Below are 20,619 nucleotides of genomic sequence, written 5' to 3'. Positions count from 1 at the left end.
GTTAAGAACTGAAAGCAGACCAAGGTGAACCTGGAAACAAAGTTGAGGTATTAGTAACACTGTTTTGCTTGACGAGGGCTTTGTATGGACATCAACCTCCTCATTCCCTCGGTTCGTGGTACAGCACCGTTAACCTCATCAGCTGGTATGTCATCTCTCTCACTCTCTCTGTCTCTCATGAAAGTGCAGGGTTTTAGCAGCTTCTTGCTGCGCTCATAGCAACTGCCATAAACTCCGCACGAAAAGCAAAGTGATGACGAGCTAGACTGCCCACTCCATTCACTAGCTGAAGCCTAGAAGGTCAAGGACCAGGGTTGCCTTTGACTAGGAGTCTTGGGCCAGCGGCTAGCCCTCTTTGTTCAAGTTGAAGCAGTTTAATATTAGATCATGACTAAGCCCAAATGAAAGGCCCACTTGGGTTCAATTTTCCCTGTAAACTTAGAAATAAGACTGAAATTACAAACATTTTTTTCCTTTTCACCAAATCCTCTACCCCTTAGTGTATGTATATAGTTCTATTAAAAATACTTTTTCTGACCAACATTCAATATGCGTGAAGCTTCTGTTTTCATATACGTTCGATATACGTGAAATTTTTTTATTTACAAGCGTTTGACATGCATAATAAGTTATTTCTAATCACAATAAACATTACGTTCATATTCACCATTAAATTGAAATTAAGTCATTATGCCCTGTTTTCTATTCTTAACCTTAAACTAGAGCAAGAAAATTAACCCTAAACATGACTAGTTTGTTTACTCTCCAAATTAAAGGCCAATTAAAATAGGAAAAAGACTTGTAATTTAGAGTGAGACAGTTTGTGTACATACATACCAAAAGCACCGAAAATCCCAGCCCCAACACCCACCCTAGCTTAATCTGCTTGCTTCATATATAATTAACATGCATGCATATTACATTACAAAAGATACAAGATCCACTAAAACACACTCAAATTAAAGTCCCTGTAAAGGCCAGACTCCAATCCTTGGTGAAACAGTACCACCACACCATTCAATGGAAACGCTGAGGGCCTCCTGTTCGCTGTCTCTTTCGGGGAGTTGTTATTTCTTGATAAGAGTTATCGAGGGTGAAAATTACTTTCATACTTGACATGCTTCCGGTATGTGAAAATTTTTCTTCCACAATAGGGTTTCATTATGCGTGAAAAGCTCTCTTTCGCTATTGATTCCATCTGTAATTGTCCTAATTAAAATTTCTTTCTTAACATTCATCCGACATGCACATAAAGTTCTTTTTTACCACAGTAACATAAAATTTCTTTTTTGACAGACGTTCGACATGCATTGGAAGTTCTTTCTGATCACTGTGAAATATCTTTATTGATAAACGTCTGCCATGCGCGAAAATTTCTTCCTCGATAGTGATGTCGCCTTAATTACTGTGAAATTTCATTTTGACAAGCGTCCGACATGCACAAATAGTTATTTCTGACTACAGTAATTGTGAAATTTCTTCATTGACAGACGTCAGCCATGCATAACAATTTTTTTGTCGATATTAATGTTGTCTTAATTATTGTGTGAATTTTATTTTGACAAGCGTTCAACATGCATAGAAAGTTATTTTTTTATCTTAGTAAACGTTACATCTAACTGACCTTACTTATCTCAGTTAGACGTAACACCTTACTTATCTCAATCAACGTTACGTCTAACTGACCTTACTTATCTCAATCAACGTTACGTCTAACTAGTGTTTGACATGTGCAAAAAGTTGTTTCTGACCATAGTAATTTGAAATTTCTTTTAAACAATCTTCCGACATGCAAAGAAGGTTCTTTCTAACCACAATATATGTTATATCCATCCTTACCACTGGATTGAAATTTAAGTCATTATCCCTCGTTTATCCATTCCTTAACCTTAAATTAGAAGCAATGAACACCACAGCATCATTTAATCTTCAAATTAAAGGCCAATTGAAATAGGAAACAGACTTATAATTAAGAGTGAGACAGTTTCTGCACATACATACCAAACGCACCGAAAATCCCAACCCCAGGAGAAACACCCACCCTAGCTTTGATGGCTTCATATAACTAACATGCTTGCACATTACTTATTATAAATAATGCCAGCTTTCATTACACACTCTAATTAAAGCCAGACTCCCATTTTTTATTCACTAATCTATATTCTTATTTGGTGAAACACCACCACACCATCCCCTCTATGGAAACGCTCAGCGCCTCCTGTTTGCTGGCTCCTTCTGGCAGTTGAAGTAGACGGTGGAAACCGGCAGTCCAAGGTCGAGCTGCGCCCCAAAGAAGCGGGTGTTGAAATGGGCACGAGAGGGTGGTTGCTCCACCAACCCCACCGGAGCCTTCTGCTGAAACAGCACCAGAATGTAGCGGTGAATCCCCACTGGTGGCCTCGGACCAACGTACGGCAGTATCTCTTTCCCTGAAATAATTATTTTGTTATTTTATTTATTGATTGTCAATTTGTTAGCTCATATTAATCTCTTATTTCATGTTATTTTTTATTCATTTAAAAAAAATATCAAAATTAATTAGAGAGCTTGGTAACGAAACCATTGTGCCACGTGGATGCAACAGGAGGAGAGGTTACCACATCAACAAGGTAACCTTGACAAGTGGCATATACGTGTCACTAGGAGCAAAGGTGTTTCAAGGATGAACTACGTGTTGCTATATATGCAAGGACAAAAACACCATTTAGGAAGAAATTTTAAAACTATTTTATTTTTAATTTGTATAAATAGCAAAAATATTATGAACTATAAGGAAAATATACACGACACGTGGTTTTTGAAAAATTGTTGTACCAAATCAAATTTGGCTTGTTTTGCGGCTAATTAGTAACGGATGCTTAAGAGGTATAGAAGCAAAAGATTCATGGTTTTTCGAGAAATAATCTCAAAACATTCAAAGCCAGAGAAATGCATGCATGTCAATGATTCCGCTTGGAAACGAGTGTTTGCCAGAGATTCTCTACTCGAAAATGAAAGAATGGAATAAAGTTTTCTGCTCGAAAATATGTGTATATATACGTGTATATATATGTGTGTGTGTATATATAGAGATATATATTTGTGTTGCATGCATGCAAAAAGCTGCAACCATAAACTTAAAGATTTGAAAACGGTAAAAAGTTAGGAAGATTTTTTCTCTTGGCATTTGTAAATTACCTCTGAGAGGGTTTGTTCCTCCAGGGATATCAGACACGATCCTGAAATCATAAACAATGTGCATGAAGTTAATTTTTGTGAGTCCAATTGAGAAAGATTATTGACAACAAAATTTGTAAAATTAAGGTAAATAAATTAAAAAGTAATTCATGCAAGAAGAAGAAGCAGTTGATCATCACCAATGGACCCACTCCCTCATGCTTGGCTCACTCGGACTCGGAGCATCAGGGTCAGTCATCACCTGCATGAACAATTTTATTAGGTGTACATATTTATGCAAAACAAAAAATGTGAAATGTGTAAATTTAACTCATGCATGCAACAGGATCGAGTTGATCTAGGTGTGCACAAGTGAAAAGGGGCGGACCAAGGTGTAGAGCTCGCCAGGGTGACCAGTGAAGGTGATTTTTGGGGGGTTGATGGCCATGGAAGGTTTGATGTCACAGCCATTGGTGACATGCTTGGAACCAAAGTAGACTGACATGCTCAGGGTGGGGACGAACATGTCCACGACATCGCCGATCACTCGGCCGACGACGAGAGGATCAACGGAGGCAGCCATGAGATCAGGAAGGAAATTAGGAGCAAAAACTAGGAAGAAAAGGAAAGCTAAACAATGCATGAGCAAAAGCAAGAAAAGCTTTTGGTGGTGAGGGAAGGAGGAGGAGTAGGGTTTATATAGTAGTGTAAAAGTGACATGGGCTCTTGAGGGCCCTCTCTAGAGTATGTGTAATCTATGGTGCATGCATAGGCCATCAAAAAGCAAAGGAAAGCAGAGAGCAACACGTATACAACCACACTAGGGTTGAAACACCATCCTGACCGTTCAGATGGCCCAATCTCTTCCGTCCGTTACAGGCCCCACCACCGTACACGTGGATTAGCCAACAGTGAGGACTTTCAGACCCTTCATGGTTCATGCAACATCAAGATAAGCATGAATCCAGGTCGGGACAAACACCCTCGTGGAGCCTACGGGAAAAATCAGTGCGTTTTGAGATGTGGTGCAGATTTGTGAATGTGAGCCATACTGCACTGGAACTCGGCCTTCTTTGCAACTCCTACTGGTTCTGGTTGTGGTTTTGTCTTCTGTACACTCTGGATTGTCTTTTTGTTCAAGGGTTGTTGAATTGGTAATAAAAATTTGCGTCAGCAATGACCAGAAAAGATTCTTTATTGAAAATAATTTTCTCTGCATGTACATTTTATTTTGACAAATAATTGGATGATTACATAAAATTCATCTACATTAGTCCTAACTTGCTTTGCTAAACATGTAGAGATCTGCGAAAATTATGTCTTAGGCCATCTCCAATTGAATGGGCTATGTATAACCTCTGTCAAGATTACAATTCTCCAAGAAATTATTTTCTAATAAACAGTGTCAGACTATATTTATATACTATTTACAACCAAGGGGGGCTATTTTTTAGCCCCTCAATGATTTAATTTTTTAAGTTTGTTCTTTAATTTTAATGGTTAATTGAATTAAACTATCATATTAAAATAAGGTTTCCGGACATATTTTGAGGGTCACTTGTCGCTAAATGAATAAGTTTCTGGATTTCTTATCTCTTGGTTGAAGATGTGGCCATTTGAAAAATATTGAAAATTTAAATTTAGATTATTGGAAGAGGTAAGGGAGTGATGTTTTATGAAAGGGATGTGAGCCTACAAAAAAATAAAATGGATATGAGAAATAGTGTAAAAATGGCTTAGGTATTTAAAGGAAAACAATTAGAAATTTTAAATTTTTTAAATTCGGTCTAAAACCAAAAAAAAAAAAAAAAACAAAAGCCCCTCAAACGGGCTACTTGGCTAGCTAAGAATGGCCAAAGGGCTAAAACTTGGCCTTGTGGGTCCCCTTTTTTATAGGCTCAGCCCTTCATTGGAGTTGAGTTTTGGAGCATTTCGAGCTGATTTTGGCCTATAACCCTATAGTCGTCTCCATTGGAGATGGCTTTAGAAGATAGCAAAATTGTTATTCTTACCATCTATTTATATCATCTCTCTAATCAATGACGGATCCACATAGGGACCTGGGAGGTTCCATGACCCGTCAGCGATCCTAAATCGTTGTTATAAATTTTCTAGGGACCCCTCGTACTCGAGCATAAGGTCTGTGCAGGTTGTAGGTTGCAGGTTGCAGTGGCTGTCTTCTTCTCGAAGAAGATGACCCCGCACGAAGAAGAAAGAAAATAGGGACCATTCATGCCTTTCTCCTCCTTGTTTCTGCCATTGTCTCATCCGTCGGTCCCACCCACTTCTCCTCCAACCTTTCTCTGTCATCTGGCGGGGGCAGTACATAAGCCCAAATTTCCCCAAATTATTTCAACCATCTTAGTAATTTTTCTTATGGGTGAAATTTCCTTCATAAGGTTAGTAAAATGGATATGATTTGTCATAGGTTGGTGAAATTTGGGGGTGGAGCTGCCATGGCTTTGGGAGAATGGGGACTGAGGTGGTTGGTGGAGGTATGACAACTTTGTTCTTAATGAGAGAGAAGGTGGATGTTTGGAAACTAGTAAAAGAGAAAAACGGTGTGTTTGGTTAGAAAGATAATGGGAGTTTGGAGAGAGTTTTATTTGACCGGTGTTTTAAATTTAGTGGTTCATACTAGATAATCAATAACTTAGATACTTCCTAGTAACTTATGAAACCTCGTAATGGACGCTTGAGTTATGATTTTATAATTTGTAATATTGTTTTGCATATGATTTTTAAATGAAATGTATTATATTTAAATTTTCAGTGTTATATTTGTGTATAATTTTTTTTTTTACCTTTATAATTGGAACCCCCCGAGTTTAAAATTCTGGTTCCACCACTGTCTCTAATAAAGATGGGATCCACATGTTTTAGCAGGTCATACCTCTACTAAAAAGATGGTACAAATGATTATGTTTTATCACTTGAAAATGAATTGTGGTTGACAAAAAATAAGAAACAAACAAGGCAATCGATGTGTTTTTCTTTTGCTCGATGATATTTTAAACTACTGTAATTTATTCAAACTAGTTCGGTTTCAAAGGAATAGCCTTGCTGAATTGAAATGACCTGGGGTGGTATTGATGCCCTCCTAAGGTTAGGAAAAAGCTAGTGAAGGTCCTTAGGAACCATTTTGAAATATTTGATACAGTACTTTTTTCGTGTCCACTAAGTGTTCGGTAGGAAATTGCATATTCAACATATTTCGGAAACATTCGACTAGACACGTCAACATCCCCCTGCAAGATGCATCATCACCACTCAACATGGGGTCACAAAGTCACATGACGAAATTATGCAAGACCTATCGACAACATTTCATATGTTGACATATATCGGCATGCACGTAACATATTCAACAGAGAACAACATGCAGACTAAATGCTTAACGAAATGTAGAACTGAAAATTTTGAATTTTTTTGCTCGTTGTGCACTATTCAATTTAAAAGAAAATGGAATATTTTACACTAAAATCATGAATCCGTCATTGTCCATAGCCCTCGCCCAGCAAGAAAGACCTTAATCAAATTTGTTTGAACTGAACACAATACTAAATTACTTCGTTTCTCACTGAGGAATAATAAAACATGAAAAGACAGACACACTGCTCTCACCCACCTGAAATTACGACGATAAAGTAAGGGGCCCCAGTTATTATCAAACAGTGCCCAACAGATTCTAAAGTCCCAATAGGAGCATGTCGGACAACAACAAGGGCATTCAGTTTTATTTGAGCACACCCGGGTGAAAATGGATAAAACTTGGCTGCTGAAAGAATCAACAGCACTCTTTGTTGATCACAAATCATGATTGAACACGTGTTTAGCCGTAATTGATGATCAGCATGGGATGCTGCTGATTCTTCAGCAGTGAAGTCCTGTTCAGTGAAAATATGCCTTGGACGACATACTTTTCCATGGCAACTACTGGATAATCACTTCATTTTCAGCTTTTATAGGAGTAGCCTAGTAGGACCACTAAATTATTCCTGCCTACACTTCCCGATCGGCCTGTGCATGCCTAATAAAGTTCAAAGTTATTTCTTTAGCTAATTGAAGAAAATATCATAGTAATTATTACACATTTTCATAAAAAACCAATAAAAACTGAAGAAATAATCTGGGCTAGAGAAGAGTTGTAGTCCTAAGCGGTGGTATCCAGAATTCGAATCTTCAGAGTTTAAGTGTTAAAGGTTTAAATATTTAAATAGAAATATAGCATGAGTGCGCAAAATAAATTTCAGTTTATTCGTTGAGATATTTCGTTGAATACTTGATGTGCTTGTTGTCATCAGTCAAACTCTGTTGCACACATATCAACAATATCGACGTATGCCAAAAACATATGATGAGTTATATCGAGAGAGTTTGTTGAGTGTTGTTGACTCAACCTCAAGATATGCTTAACATGTATTACATCAAAAACATAATATATACAAAAGGGACTCGTATAAAACATTCGAAAGGTCCTTGAAAGACCTTCTCAAGTATGTTTTTCAAACTCCGGGTGATCCCGGGATTCACCTCTGAATGTGAGATTGATTTCATTTTAAAGTTTGGAAAATAAATCTTAACTCGCGCTTAGTTTAATAATACTTTATTTAAATTTGAATCCTTCGTCAACCAATTGATGATGAAGAAAAAGTTTGAATAAAGCTTTAACCATAATAAATATTTAAATTTACTTCTTAAAATTAAAAGCGATTCTGACATCGTTAATGTGAAAAACGTTTTCTTCGCCGACAGACAAGTCTTGACATGATGGATACGATGGCTTGACTGAGCATTCAAAGCATATGAGCCTAGCCCATTTAAGCCCAACCCACCATACAAATGGATCAGACGAAGGCAATGTAATGGAATCAATTATGAGTTACAATACTTCGGCCTAGTTAGTTTAGAAACAACACTGGTTTTGAATTGTATCTGAAATGAATAAAACTGTTTTCGAACCAGTGAAAACTTTTTCTATCGTATTTGGCATACAACGTTAAAAATGCTTCAGTGTTGTATCCCTTTTTTTTTTTTTTTTTTTTTTTTGGATAAGCACTTTTCAAAAAGCTTCTTCCAAAATCTTCAAGCAATTAGATTTTTTATTTCATTATATTTAAAATAATCGAAAATTCTAGTATACTTGCTATAAGTTATACAAGAATTTCGTCAAACACCTTCCATCTAGATTCAGAGGAGCGGATTTCTCGTTTTTCATGGAGTTTTTCGATGACCGGAGGTGCAGCCGCACCTCCTTAAGTTGCTGGCTTTGTCACTATCTATAACCTATGCATCGATACACCAGAGTTTACTAAAAAATCTTCAAATTAAATTCTCATATAAACTATATGCACATAGGCTCCACAGCTCAATTCCTTACCTTATGCTTATAGCGTTATGCAAACCCTAGAAGACAAAGGCCCCCTCGTTGGGCGACGTTGACATTTCACAAATATCTCGTGAAGAACACAACTGTCACCAAAATAATGCCACCAAGCAAGTTACATGCAGTCTCCATAATTTGTCTCTTCAATACAAAACAGCAGCCCTTTCGGACATTTTAAACGTTGGCCCACATATGGCTTACTAGTTTTTGGACAAAAATTCCTCCCAATAGTTGCCGATCAAATCTTCGGTGCGGGTAACGTATTGCCGACATCTCTTGCAATTTAGTGAATGACTTACCTACTACCAGCTTCTGCACAATTATGGTGGTCTTCTCTTTTTCACCATGTGCACCACTAGAGTGTTCGGTGGTCCTTGAAAGTCCTCGCATACGCTTCTTCGGACTTTCAGGTGGTCTTGGGTCCATGAATGGATCCGCCCATGCCTACAACCTTTGGGATCGATGCCATAGCGTTTGAACGCCATGATGGCATTCCAAGGGTGCAGGGTAGTCTCTCTCCACAATTAGGATAGGATTAGGAGCATTTTGACACAACACGTAATATGACTGCCCTATATAAGTTTTTCTCTTTTTCTTTTCGTTGCCCATAAATGAATGAAGCATCCAATGCATGGGGCAATTGGGCATGTCATAAAATGTAGAACAATTACATAGTACATTTAAAATAAAAAAAATACACAAATCCCATCCGCCATGGTTCATAAATTTTGTGAATCCCTTGGCTAGTTTTGGATGGAGGATAGGGTAAGCTGCAACATAAACAACAAAGAAAGTGACATTACAATGTAGAAAAAGACGGAAGCTGCAAGGATGTTGGATGAGGACTGCTCAGAAATTTGAGAAGAATCGACGGCAAGAGGCATTCCATCGCTGTTGAGCGTGCACGACCGAGGATCAGACCCGTCGGCGCTTACCATGAAAGCCCGGAAGACGGATGTCACCGTGTGGATGTAAGCCGTCCGATTCTTGGCAAGGAGCCAAGTGAGACCCATCAACTGACAATCTTTGTTGTGCATTTTGGTGGTCCTGTCCCCTAATTTGCTTGAATTGGAAGTTTTCTTCTTGTTAAGCTGATACAAAATAAATTTACTAACTGGTAGGTGCAACATCAAAATCAAATTCATGCTACCGTACAAATACTGTTACACATTAAGCACCTAACTAACTATTCTCAATCCAAACCAAGAAAAATCCGAAATAAATAAAAGAGTTTTAACGAAACACTTACTGTACTCTTCATTTTTAACGAAAATGATATTTTACTTTAAAAAGTCACTCCTGAAACTATTTATTTACAACAACTTTTTGTCATTTTAATTAAAACTCAAAGTTTTCAAATCAGTTTCATTAGTTTTCCTAATAAATAAAGGTAGGCCAGGAAACACTCTCAAATAACCCTATTCTTGTAGCAAATAGATTCATTATGTCGATATTCTTGACAAATTACAATTTGACATGTGTAGAATTTTTTGATAATTATTTTGGTGCGTTAGTTTTGTATATGTGTCACACAGTAACCTATGGTTACGTAAATACAACCTAGAGGTGGAAAATCAACTTATTGAGTTGTTAATGAGTTAAGATCCGTTTAATTTAATATCACCACATATTAATATAAATGTGAGATTGTTGGCCCTGATGATAGTTTGAGGTGAAATCGAAATGAGCCTAATCCGATACCCAGACAATCTTCTCTTTCTATATGGACTGCATGTATTACACTCGCTGTAATGGCGCGTCTAGCACTGTTTCTAGAGGGTAATCTAAAGAAGAAAACACTTTCCCAATTCTCAATAATGGAGCTTTAGGGAGAAGAACCAGAAGGAACCCTAATCAATTATTCTTCTTCTTCATTTTTTTGGAAATAAAAACAAAAAATGCAGGCCAACCAGCTACGGTAAATCAAACAAAGACTGAAACTTTACAGTTCCAAAAGAAATGTACTTACATTGTAGAGACTGTGCAAGCATTTGGAGCAGCCGCCAAGACCCGGAAACCCATTATTGCCGCCGCTCAAGCAATCTCTCTCCAACTTCTTCACCTTCGCACCCCCAACAAGCTTCCCCCTTTCGTTCTCCCAAAACGCCTCGGGACAGCTCAAGGGGTGCAATCTTATCCCGCAATAGCAATACACAACATCACAGGTTTCATTCGGCTTGATCAGATCAATTCCTCTTGTTTTCAGTGCCTGTCCCAAGTCCTCAACGCAAGTTTCCGAGTCGTCTGGCAGCAGTGGCAGATCATAAGGCTGACCCGCCACTGCTGGGCTCACCCTGCCTACTCTGCCCAGAGCGCTGGCAGAGTAGGCAGAGTAGAGCCACGCCGCGAGCGCAGGGCAGCACCTGCTTCGCTGTAGGTGGTCAGAGGAGTCACCTTTGGTGGCGGAGCAGGCAGACTTTATGCCGTGGAAGAGCTCATTGGGGAGGTCCAGCGGGCACCCGGCTAAGTCGGATTGTTCTGGGAATGCAGGGATTGTAGCGGGTGGGGATGGATTTCGGGCCGGGTGGAATGACTGGACGGGAGCCGGGTCCGGGTTGGGTAGACCCGGGAAGGCAGGGAAGAGAATGTAAAGGAAGAAGAAGGTGAAGGACATTTGGGTTTGTTTGTACTTTTGGTTTCTGGGTTTTTTTTTTTTTTTTTTTTTAAAAAAATTTGGTACAATCAATCAACAACAGACTGAACAGAGCACTTGAGGAGGAGGGTGGAAGAAATTAAAGTGGATGGAGGTAGTGGTGGGTGTGTTGGAGGAGATGAAGGAAAAGGAAAGAAAAGGAAATGGTGTGGGGTTGGGAATGGGTTGGCTGTTTACTAGATTGCTATCTTTGGCTCTGCGTTATTATTATTATTTTTGTATTTATTTAGAGGATCAGCGGGTGATATCGTTACGACAGTTTATTTTTTTAGGGACTAGAAAGACTCACAAAGATATTTCAGTTTCTCACTAACCATTATTGTGCGATTCACTAGCATAAAAAATCGAACTCAAGACATATTGTATGAAATATATACCTAAAATTCATTTCCAATCACTAAGTCACATGTGGTGGATATGTTTTTGTAGATCTAACCTTTAGTACTATCAATATAAGTGCTATATGTTTGTATAAAATGTTGATAAAGTTGGTGGAGATTAATTAGTAATAGTATCATGAACAAATTATTCATAGGGAAGTTAAGTTTGTTTCACATAAGGCATACATGTCTGTGCATTAGGGTATTTCCAGTGGGATAAAGTTAAGTTTAGGAAGAAGTTCGAAAAACTTTACACTAACCATGCTTCTTATTATGCTCTTGAGATAGAATATGGAGAATTTGCTTTGTAAAAGTGTATACAATTGAGTTTTTAAATTTCTGAATTAATAGACTCAAAGTATTTCTTTGAAATCTTGTATATACACTTGGGGATACCGCAACTTATGCATTGACAAACTTAAAGAATTTACCTTGTAACCATGTGTTTATACTCGACAATATCATAAATTCTCTCGCATATACTACACTAGTGTGAGAATATGTGGAGAACGTTACAAGAAGTCAAGCAACCACATGAGTGGGGTTTCCCAAATCCACCAACAAATCACACATACTTAAATAACTCAGGCTAAATAGCTCCATTGTAAACAATTTAGCAAATTCATGGATTTTTAAGAGATTTTGTGTGTGTTTGTGTGCAACTTTATATTTTATTCCCTTTCCGCCTTAACTAATTCATCAACTGAGTTGCCACTAACAATTTTTTATTAGCATTGACAACATTTACAACATTGGAAAGACGAAGGTAACGATTTTTTGGTCTTTTAGAAGTGAGAACATCGAAGCCACCTAGGCAATTCTCTTATGTTTTGCCAAAACACCTAGTCCTTAGTTTAATGTCCATTTTGACTTATACCTTATAAGTGACCAAAGGGAATTGAGATCCTCTTTGAATTTCTGTGTCTGGAATCAACGGATTCGGAAATTTAGATCACTCACTTTAAATTATACGGTTCTTATTACTCATTCCACTTAACCACCTCACACAACCTAAGGATTCAAATCCCTCTTTCTTTTTCTTCAACAACCCATCTCCGAGTTCTTGAGCTCCGAACACAGAAATCCAAAAAGAATATCAGCGTGACCTAAGGCATCACACAAAGCAGAGTTTATGTTGCCTTGCAGAAAGTGAATAAAAGACTTCTCTCACAGTCAAACTTAAGCTTTCCAAGTGAAACCTCCTCACTGTCATTCATGTTTTCTAATGGAGAAAAATTTCGATCGAATTATTTGACCATGTCATCTTTTGTAAGTCATCACTTCTTACAAAATCGTAAAATTATCATTCTCACCTTAGTTTACATTTATCTCACTCGATGTCAGAGTAGCATTTCCAAGCAACCCTAGTGAAATTTCCACAAAGCATTTGCCAAATTTTTATGTTGTTTTCTGGTATTGGCTGCACGCGTTCCACTCTAAAGCTGGCAGTAGTTCCAAAGAGAAAAAGCTGCGTGGCTCTCACGTTTGTTTGTGAAAGCAATATGCTTCCCAGCCTTCTCTTTTTCTTTTTTATTTTTGTTCCAATTTGATCTTGTATGATATATTGTTAGAAAAATGTTCAGAGGATTCTTTTCATATTGAGAATTTTCATAAATTCTCTTAAACATCACAATTTAATGTTAATTTTTGTATTAATTTATAAAATATTGTACAAAAAATATAAAGTTATAGAAATGTCATGAAGAGTCGGACGAGTCCCTTTAGCATTTCTCATATTGTTATTGGAAATTAAATTACTATTATTATCGCTATTATCATCATTGAAATAAAAGTGTTTTTAAAGAGAGGGATTAAAGGTTGTTGAAGGTTTATGAAATATGGAATTTACTATAGTAGTTTCGACAGATTGGTCCACCAACCTTCTTTAACAATAGTCTTATTCAATGTAACAATAATTTCACTTTATCGTCTTGTAATTATTTCAGTTTTTGTAACCATTTGGCAGTACTTATTATTTATATTTTCTTAGAGTAAAAGAAATACATAAAAACTTGCCTATCTTACTCCTCACATGAGATATACATAGAAATCTCAGCCTAGGACGGAATGGGAGTACTATGTCTATCTCACGCACGCACGTATTTGTCCTAACACACTCCAATCGAGATGTCAAGTAGGCATCTAAATTGAAGTGTGCTCGCTATCATCCAAATATGTGACTAACCATGATAATCGTGAGAGTATAACTAAAGTCGACAACTGATAACTCTAAAATTCTAGTTCATATGAATTAGTTATAAGTTGTCAACTTTAGTTATGCCTTCACACTTTTCATGCTACGTCACCCGTTTGGATGATGATCAACACGTCTGAACTTCGGTGGGGATTGGGTGTGTCATTTCCCATACCGGATAAGTTCTCCAAAAGAATAAGTTCTCCAAAAGACGAGATTGAAAGGATGGAGAGCTTCAAAAGAAAAAAAAGTAGTTTTACTACTTTTCATACATTCGCGATGAAAATACTTCTATCACACAGAAAACTCCCTAGTGCGGTCCTTGATACTCAAAAGTACAAAGCCAAGCCTATATATTATATCAGGTATATCAGGTATTTCAGGTATATCAGGTATGTATGTTCATAAAAAAAAGAAGAGTTCAAAGCCATTGTTTAACAACAAATACTAATTCGAGTCGTCTATGCGAAAAACTCAGCATGAGGGAAGATCGTCAGGGGGAGGAAGCACACACTGAGACGGTTTAGGACCATTTTTCACAATAAACCCCGAGGCAAGACCCCAAGAAGTATGCTCTTCAAGGTGACAATGAATGAACCAAACTCCCGGATTGTCGGCCTTGAATCGAATCGCCGCCCATCCTCCGGTCGGAACTGCCACCGTGTTTCTCTCTGGAGGGTCAACGAGGTTGTACTTTGCCGGATCCTTGGTAGCATTGAAGTTTCCAAACCCCATACCGACAATAAAAAAGTTGTGTCCATGCACATGAATTGGATGGTTCTCAGTGTTAAGAAAACTTGTACCTTGTAGCACAATTTCTAAGTTTGTTCCGTGCTCCACTTCCATAATCTTAGTGCCAAATTTCGGGTTCACGTTCTCCGAAACTGGATCCACACCAGTGTAATCAAACGGCTTCAAAGGCTTCTCTGGGAAATCGGTGGAGTACTCGGCGCCTTTGAGCTTCTTGTAATGTGATTCTAAAATCGACAAGGCTGGACGAATGAAGGACTGGTTGTTCATAGAAGCTGCAAATCTCTTGCCAGCATAACCCTTGCAGGTTTTGTTGGCTGGACAATCTTGAAGATTTAGGCTTATAACTATTACAACATGCTTGTCGACGGTTTTAGGCACGTTGCACGGATACTTGGGTGAGGCTAGGCTTCTGAGCTTGTAATTAAATTTAGTGACAAACTTCGTGTCTTCCATTTTAGGGAGGTTGTATTTTTCCAGTGCAAAAGTACTCGGCGCTTTCGGGGGATACTTAGTTTTGTCACCCTTTGTGTTCTTGTAACGCAAGAAACCGGCTGTGGTGGAATTGTCGAAAGGGAAAACAGAGGTGAGGTAAGGCCAGGCCGCCATCAAAAAGGCACCCGAGGAGTCAGGGACTTGATTTGCAGTGAGCAAAACGTTGGTGGTTAGGCCAGGACCTACCATGATCGCTGAGGTTGTGAATGGTTTGGTGTACACGGCATCAATCTCCACGACAGTTAGTGTGTGATTAGCCACAGCAAAGAAAAGCTCATCGTTGAGTGCTGCATTGATAATTCTAAGCAAGTAGGTTTTTCCATGTTCCACAGTTTTGATGAAGGTATCAGCTGCATAAGTACAACAAAGATCGTGTAAATTCTTTGTAGAAAAGAGAAAAAAATTGGTTGAAAATAAGGCCGCTCAAGACTGATTATGTAGGAAGTACTTCTGCACATAAAAGCTACTCGAATTTTAATTAAAAATCAAAGTGCTTCATGGAAAAACACTTGAAAGCTTTCGAGAAACCACTTTTAGCCTTTACAGGAACAATCCTAGACGTACCCTTAAGTTTTGGATATATACCTTTGTTGGAGCAAGGATAGAGTGGTCCTGGCAACCCGTTGATGGTATAAGCATCTGAACTATTAGGTCCAGCTCCAGTCTTCATTTCAGCTTCCACTTTACCTACATCTGAACTCCACCATTCACCTGCAACATAGCAAAACACGTGAGCAATTCAAGATCAGAAATTATGAACTCTCTAGAAAACATGGAACAAAAAATAATAGTCCTCCTGTACTTTTTTTCGCCTAATTACCAAAAATGATGGGGAATTCTTCTTGAATTGGAGCGGAAAATGGAAAAGGCATGCGCGGATGGATGACAAGGGCGCCATAAACGGTAGCTCGTTGCCAGGCATAATGAGCATGCCACCAGAGAGTGCCTCTTTGGTATTCCACAGTGAACTTGTATGTGTAGGTCTTGCCCCCTCTTATAGGACATTGTGTGATATAAGCTGGGCCGTCTGCCCATCCTGTTCTTAGTTGCTTCACACCATGCCTGCACTCATAGTAATAAACCAACAACTTAATTAGTATCTTAACAGAATCAAAGTCGGTGTGATTAATCTAAGTTTAGTTAAACCCACCAATGGATGGTGGTGTTTTCGGCAACGCGGTTAGTGACCTTAATCTCAACATGATCACCTTCATAGACAGCAATGGTTGGCCCTGGAAACTCTCCATTCACTGTTAGAAGTGGCTTTGTGCTGCACAAACGAGTTACATTCTTCCACTCAACCTGAAAAAAAAAGAAAAAAGAACCAAAAAGCAAATAAATCAAGCTTTCAATTTCCTACTTTCTTTTGGTAATCACATTACCGAAGATAGAACAGTGATTTTCACTCTCATTTTTCTTCTTTTGCACCCAGTTCAAAGGCTAGAAAAAGAGATGAGTGCATGGGAGAAAAGGGAGTGCAAAAATTACTTCACTAAAATAAAAGCGGACTCCAGCTTACATTAAACTCAAAGCGTCGTGTTGTTTGCGAGAAACAAGACGGTAAAGCCCCGTTAAGTATGATTAGCATGAGCATTAATACACTATAATGCTGGCTCAAACTCTCCATAACTAAAACCTGAGAGCGGGCTCAAGACTTACTCTTTCTGAATAACGTATATTGCATGCACCAGTTGAGTTTTACCAAAACTTCCCTGCAAACTACCCCTTTATATACATGCTAAAATTGAAGAAAAAGTTCTTTATGCTAATAAATTTAAGTAAAGAAATATTTTGGTGACGCTAGATGAGTAGGTGAGGAGGGGTCGAGACACTGAACATGTCAAATTGAGTTTTTGAAAAGGTGGAAATTTGTTTGAAACCTTGGCTGCTAATAATGCAGTTCATAACTATTTGTTCAAACCTTTATAAAGATAATTAAGAATTAATTATTGGGATTTTTTGCCACTAATTATTTGGCCAAACCTTTGTAGATTAAGAACTAAGAGCCGACTAAACCTTTATAAAGATAAGGTTTTTAGCCAAAATGGTTCTTGAGATTTGCATAACTCTTCACCTTGGTCCTTGAGCTTTGAAATCAATGAAAGTAGCATCTGAGTTCGTCCACCATCAATTATTTTGGTTCTTTCGTGAAAAATTATGTTATACAAGGACCAAAATGACAAAAAATACCCTCAATTTAAAAAACAATGAGCCAAAATGATTTGAGAAAAACTTAGGGTGTTTTTGTCATTTTACCCTTGTCTAATGAAGATTTTCACATAATGACCAAAACTCAGGACCACTTCCATCAATTTCAAATCTCAATGATCAAATTGAGGAGTTTTGCAAATCTCATAAATTATTTTTGGTTAAAAAAGCCTAAAGATAATTATATTAATTTTTTGTTTTATTTGTCATTTTGTCATCCACCGTATTGTCTTTTCCTTCATCATTTGGTTCTTAATGGGTAGAAATTTGGGTCCCAAAAAAGACGGGTGGGTTGGTGTAGAAGCAATGATTGAAGACAAGGAAGCTTGGACTAAACCAGTAGTATCTTTTTGCATATCGCAAAACAGCACAGATTCGTTGTAGTTTCAATTAGTTCAAAGGTGTGACTTGTTTAGTTAGACCATTGCAATTTGCAGGCATGTGGCAAAGATTGCAGCATGAAGATTATAGAATATACATTTTAGTCAAAATGTTCTTTGAAATTAGCATAACTTCTTATTTTGATCCCTATAATTTGAAATCGATAAAAGTAGTCTCTCAATTTGTCGACTATTAATCATTTTGGTTCTTGTAATTTGAAATTCATAAAAGTGGTCCCTGAGTTTGTCAATTGTCAATCATTATTAGTCATTTCATAAAAAAATCTGTTATATAAGGATCAAAATGACAAATAGCTCAACTCAAAAAACAAAACAAAAAAACTAAAATGATTTGACAAAAAATTGAGGGTGTCATTTTGGTCCTTATTTAATGCAGATTTTTCATAGAATGACCAAAATGATTTATGGTAGACAAACTTAGTGACCATATGTCACATCCCGGCCCGGCCCCCCACCACATCCCAGGCTCGACTCCACTGTAGCATGATATTGTCCGCTTTGGGCTCCGACCACACTCTTGCGGTTTTGTTTCTGAGAACTCACACGAGAACTTCCCAGTGGATCACCTATCATGGGATTGTTCTCGCACGCTCCTCGCTTAACTTCGGAGTTCCTATGAAACCCGAAACCAGAGCTCCCAAAAGGTCTCGTGCTAGGTAGAGATGAGAATATACATATATAAGGCTTACAAGATCCACTCCCCTGGACGATGTGGGATGTTACAATCCAACCCCCTTAGGGGCCCAACGTCCTCGTCGGCACACTTCAAGCCAAGGATTGGTTATGATACCAAATTGTCGCATCCCGGCCCGAGCCTCCACCACATCCCGGGCTTGACTCCACTGTAGCACGATATTGTCCATTTTGGGCCCCGACCACGCCCTCACGGTTTTGTTACTGGGAACTCACACGAGAACTTCCCAGTGGATCACCCATCATGGGATTGCTCTCACGCACTACTCGCTTAACTTTGGAGTTCCTACGAAACCCGAAGCCAGTGAGCTCTCAAAAGGTCTCATGCTAGGTAGAGATGAGAATATACATAGAAGGCTTACATGATCCACTCCCCTGGACGATATGAGATATTACACCATATTTATTGATTTTAAATTTCAAAGACAAAAATGAGGAATTATCCTAGCCTAGTGCACCAATTTAAATGAAAAGCCTCATACATATGTATAAAAGTATAATTCTTTTGTTTCTTAGTCCCTTCACCAACTAAAGGTGAGCTAGCTAGCTAGCTAACTTAAATATATTTTTTCCTCCAATAGATACGGTGAGGATGGAGATATGGAGGACAAACACCAACCATTTGATGAGGAGGGTGCTAAAGGAATCATACCAAAAGAAAATAATAAATAAATAAGTAAAAAGATTCCAAATGATGCTGTAGATATGATGTAGGTGGGGGTTGGTTGAGTTTTGCAAATTTGTATATTAGTAATTGATGCCAGTATATTGAGGCTACTTATGGAGAAAATTTGGCTTGTAATTGGTGGTATTATCTTTTATTTAGTATTCTTCTCGTCATGTGATATGTTTTTTTTTTTTTTTTATAAATTTTTGCATATACAATTATTTATTATGTTTGAAACATCTAATGGTGAATCCAGAAGTTTTTTTCTTTGCGGCAAGATGTAGCTTAAATCCGCATCACTTTTTTCTCTTCTTGCCCAACATTCCAAATTCACTCCACAGTGCCCATTCTTGGCGTACCTTAACCCTCACAACAAACGTTTATCAAATAGGTTGCCCCCATATCTAACCCTCACAACAAACGTTTATCAAATAGGTTGCCCCCATATCAACTATAATCGTTCGTAAAAAAGTATGGAACACATGTATAGCAAAGAGGGTGAGTAGCTAGGACCATACTAAACAAAGTAGAGAGAACTTGAGATGAATATGGTAGTAACAAGGGCGGTAGGGGAGATATCCATCACTTGTCCTCACGCGAATCCGCTGCTAGAACCATAGCCTACTAAAAGCCAGGCACTAGTTGATCAAAAACACTAAAAGCCAGGTCCTGGAAGAACTTGAGATAAGCATCTTGTACTAATTAATTTTCTGTCCTTTTCAATCCCATACATCTTTCAGAAGCTATACGAACATAGTTTAATGTAATTAGGGCAACAAATTGCCAATTTTCACACGGTCCCTTGGAAGAATCTAACATGTTATAAGATGCTTCTATACAGTAGGGTAAACCCTAAACCTAAATCATTTCGCATTTTCTGTAAGTGTATTTGTATTTCTGATTTTCTGCATATACTGCCATGCATTACTGAGATGTGCATCAACTTCTTTTCTTGGTCAAGATTGGCAAACTGCGTTTGTTTACAAGTTTTTCTGTAAGTTGATCGTGTAAGTCGCGATATGAAGTCAGCTTCTTCCTTTGTAGAAGCACCACGTAGTGTAGTACTAATAAATAATAATAATACAAAAACAACAAAGACTTTTCTTACTGAGTGTGATCGGCTATATGAATTCTAAAATGTCATTACGCTCGATTTTGCGATTTTTTTGTTAACTCTAAATATTTCAAGTCTTTTCTTAGAATTTTCTTCCAAGTCTTCTTAGGTCTTCATTTACTCTTTTGCCCTGAGCTACTTGTCTCATAATCGCACATTCTATTATGAGACAGAGGCTTAAGGCAACAGGAGTAGAGAATGACCCAGAAATAGAGTACTTGAAACTAACAGAAAACATGATGTAAAACCAAATGCATTAGCGTTCTTGGATTCATAATATTAAAATAGTAATAATAATTACCAAATATGATAATTGGCTAAAAGATAATAGACATTTCGAGTTATAAAAAATCTATGAAGTAGTTGACCGACTTTGACTTTAAAGCAACTGGATTGTATTACTAACACGAGGAATATTATGAAATCAAGCTTTGTAGTCAGGATAAGGAAACTACAAATTCTTTACATTTATAAATATATGTCAACCCTCAAACCTAAAGCCAAAAGCTTTGCCTGGATGTG

The 20,619-nt window shown here is 37.8% G+C and overlaps 3 protein-coding genes across 3 annotated transcripts; all 3 read right to left on the bottom strand.

Annotated features, from left to right (window-relative positions):
• Window positions 1-1,951: 1,951 nt before the first annotated feature.
• LOC137709830 (protein MOTHER of FT and TFL1-like) lies at window positions 1,952-4,362 on the bottom strand. Its single transcript, XM_068448815.2, has 4 exons — window positions 3,545-4,362; window positions 3,357-3,418; window positions 3,178-3,218; window positions 1,952-2,429 (listed from the first exon to the last, which is right to left on the bottom strand). The coding sequence occupies exons 1-4, from the start codon at window positions 3,797-3,799 to the stop codon at window positions 2,209-2,211; spliced, it is 579 nt and encodes a 192-aa protein (XP_068304916.2). The 5' UTR covers window positions 3,800-4,362; the 3' UTR covers window positions 1,952-2,208.
• Window positions 4,363-9,174: 4,812 nt separating this feature from the next.
• LOC137711432 (putative GPI-anchored protein At4g28100) lies at window positions 9,175-11,395 on the bottom strand. The gene is made up of 2 exons (XM_068450675.2): window positions 10,512-11,395; window positions 9,175-9,633 (listed from the first exon to the last, which is right to left on the bottom strand). Exons 1-2 carry the CDS (start codon window positions 11,154-11,156, stop codon window positions 9,286-9,288), a joined length of 993 nt encoding a protein of 330 aa, XP_068306776.2. The 5' UTR covers window positions 11,157-11,395; the 3' UTR covers window positions 9,175-9,285.
• Window positions 11,396-14,137: 2,742 nt separating this feature from the next.
• On the bottom strand, window positions 14,138-16,692 carry LOC137709812 (laccase-1-like). Its single transcript, XM_068448799.2, has 5 exons — window positions 16,534-16,692; window positions 16,165-16,316; window positions 15,835-16,076; window positions 15,600-15,725; window positions 14,138-15,364 (listed from the first exon to the last, which is right to left on the bottom strand). Exons 1-5 carry the CDS (start codon window positions 16,639-16,641, stop codon window positions 14,244-14,246), a joined length of 1,749 nt encoding a protein of 582 aa, XP_068304900.2. The 5' UTR covers window positions 16,642-16,692; the 3' UTR covers window positions 14,138-14,243.
• Window positions 16,693-20,619: the final 3,927 nt, after the last annotated feature.

This window comes from Pyrus communis, chromosome 6 (genome assembly GCF_041283825.1).
Source record: "Pyrus communis isolate YQ-2024b chromosome 6, ASM4128382v1, whole genome shotgun sequence".
NCBI classification, from domain to species: domain Eukaryota; kingdom Viridiplantae; phylum Streptophyta; class Magnoliopsida; order Rosales; family Rosaceae; genus Pyrus; species Pyrus communis.
This window is presented reverse-complemented; position numbering and strand designations above follow the sequence as displayed.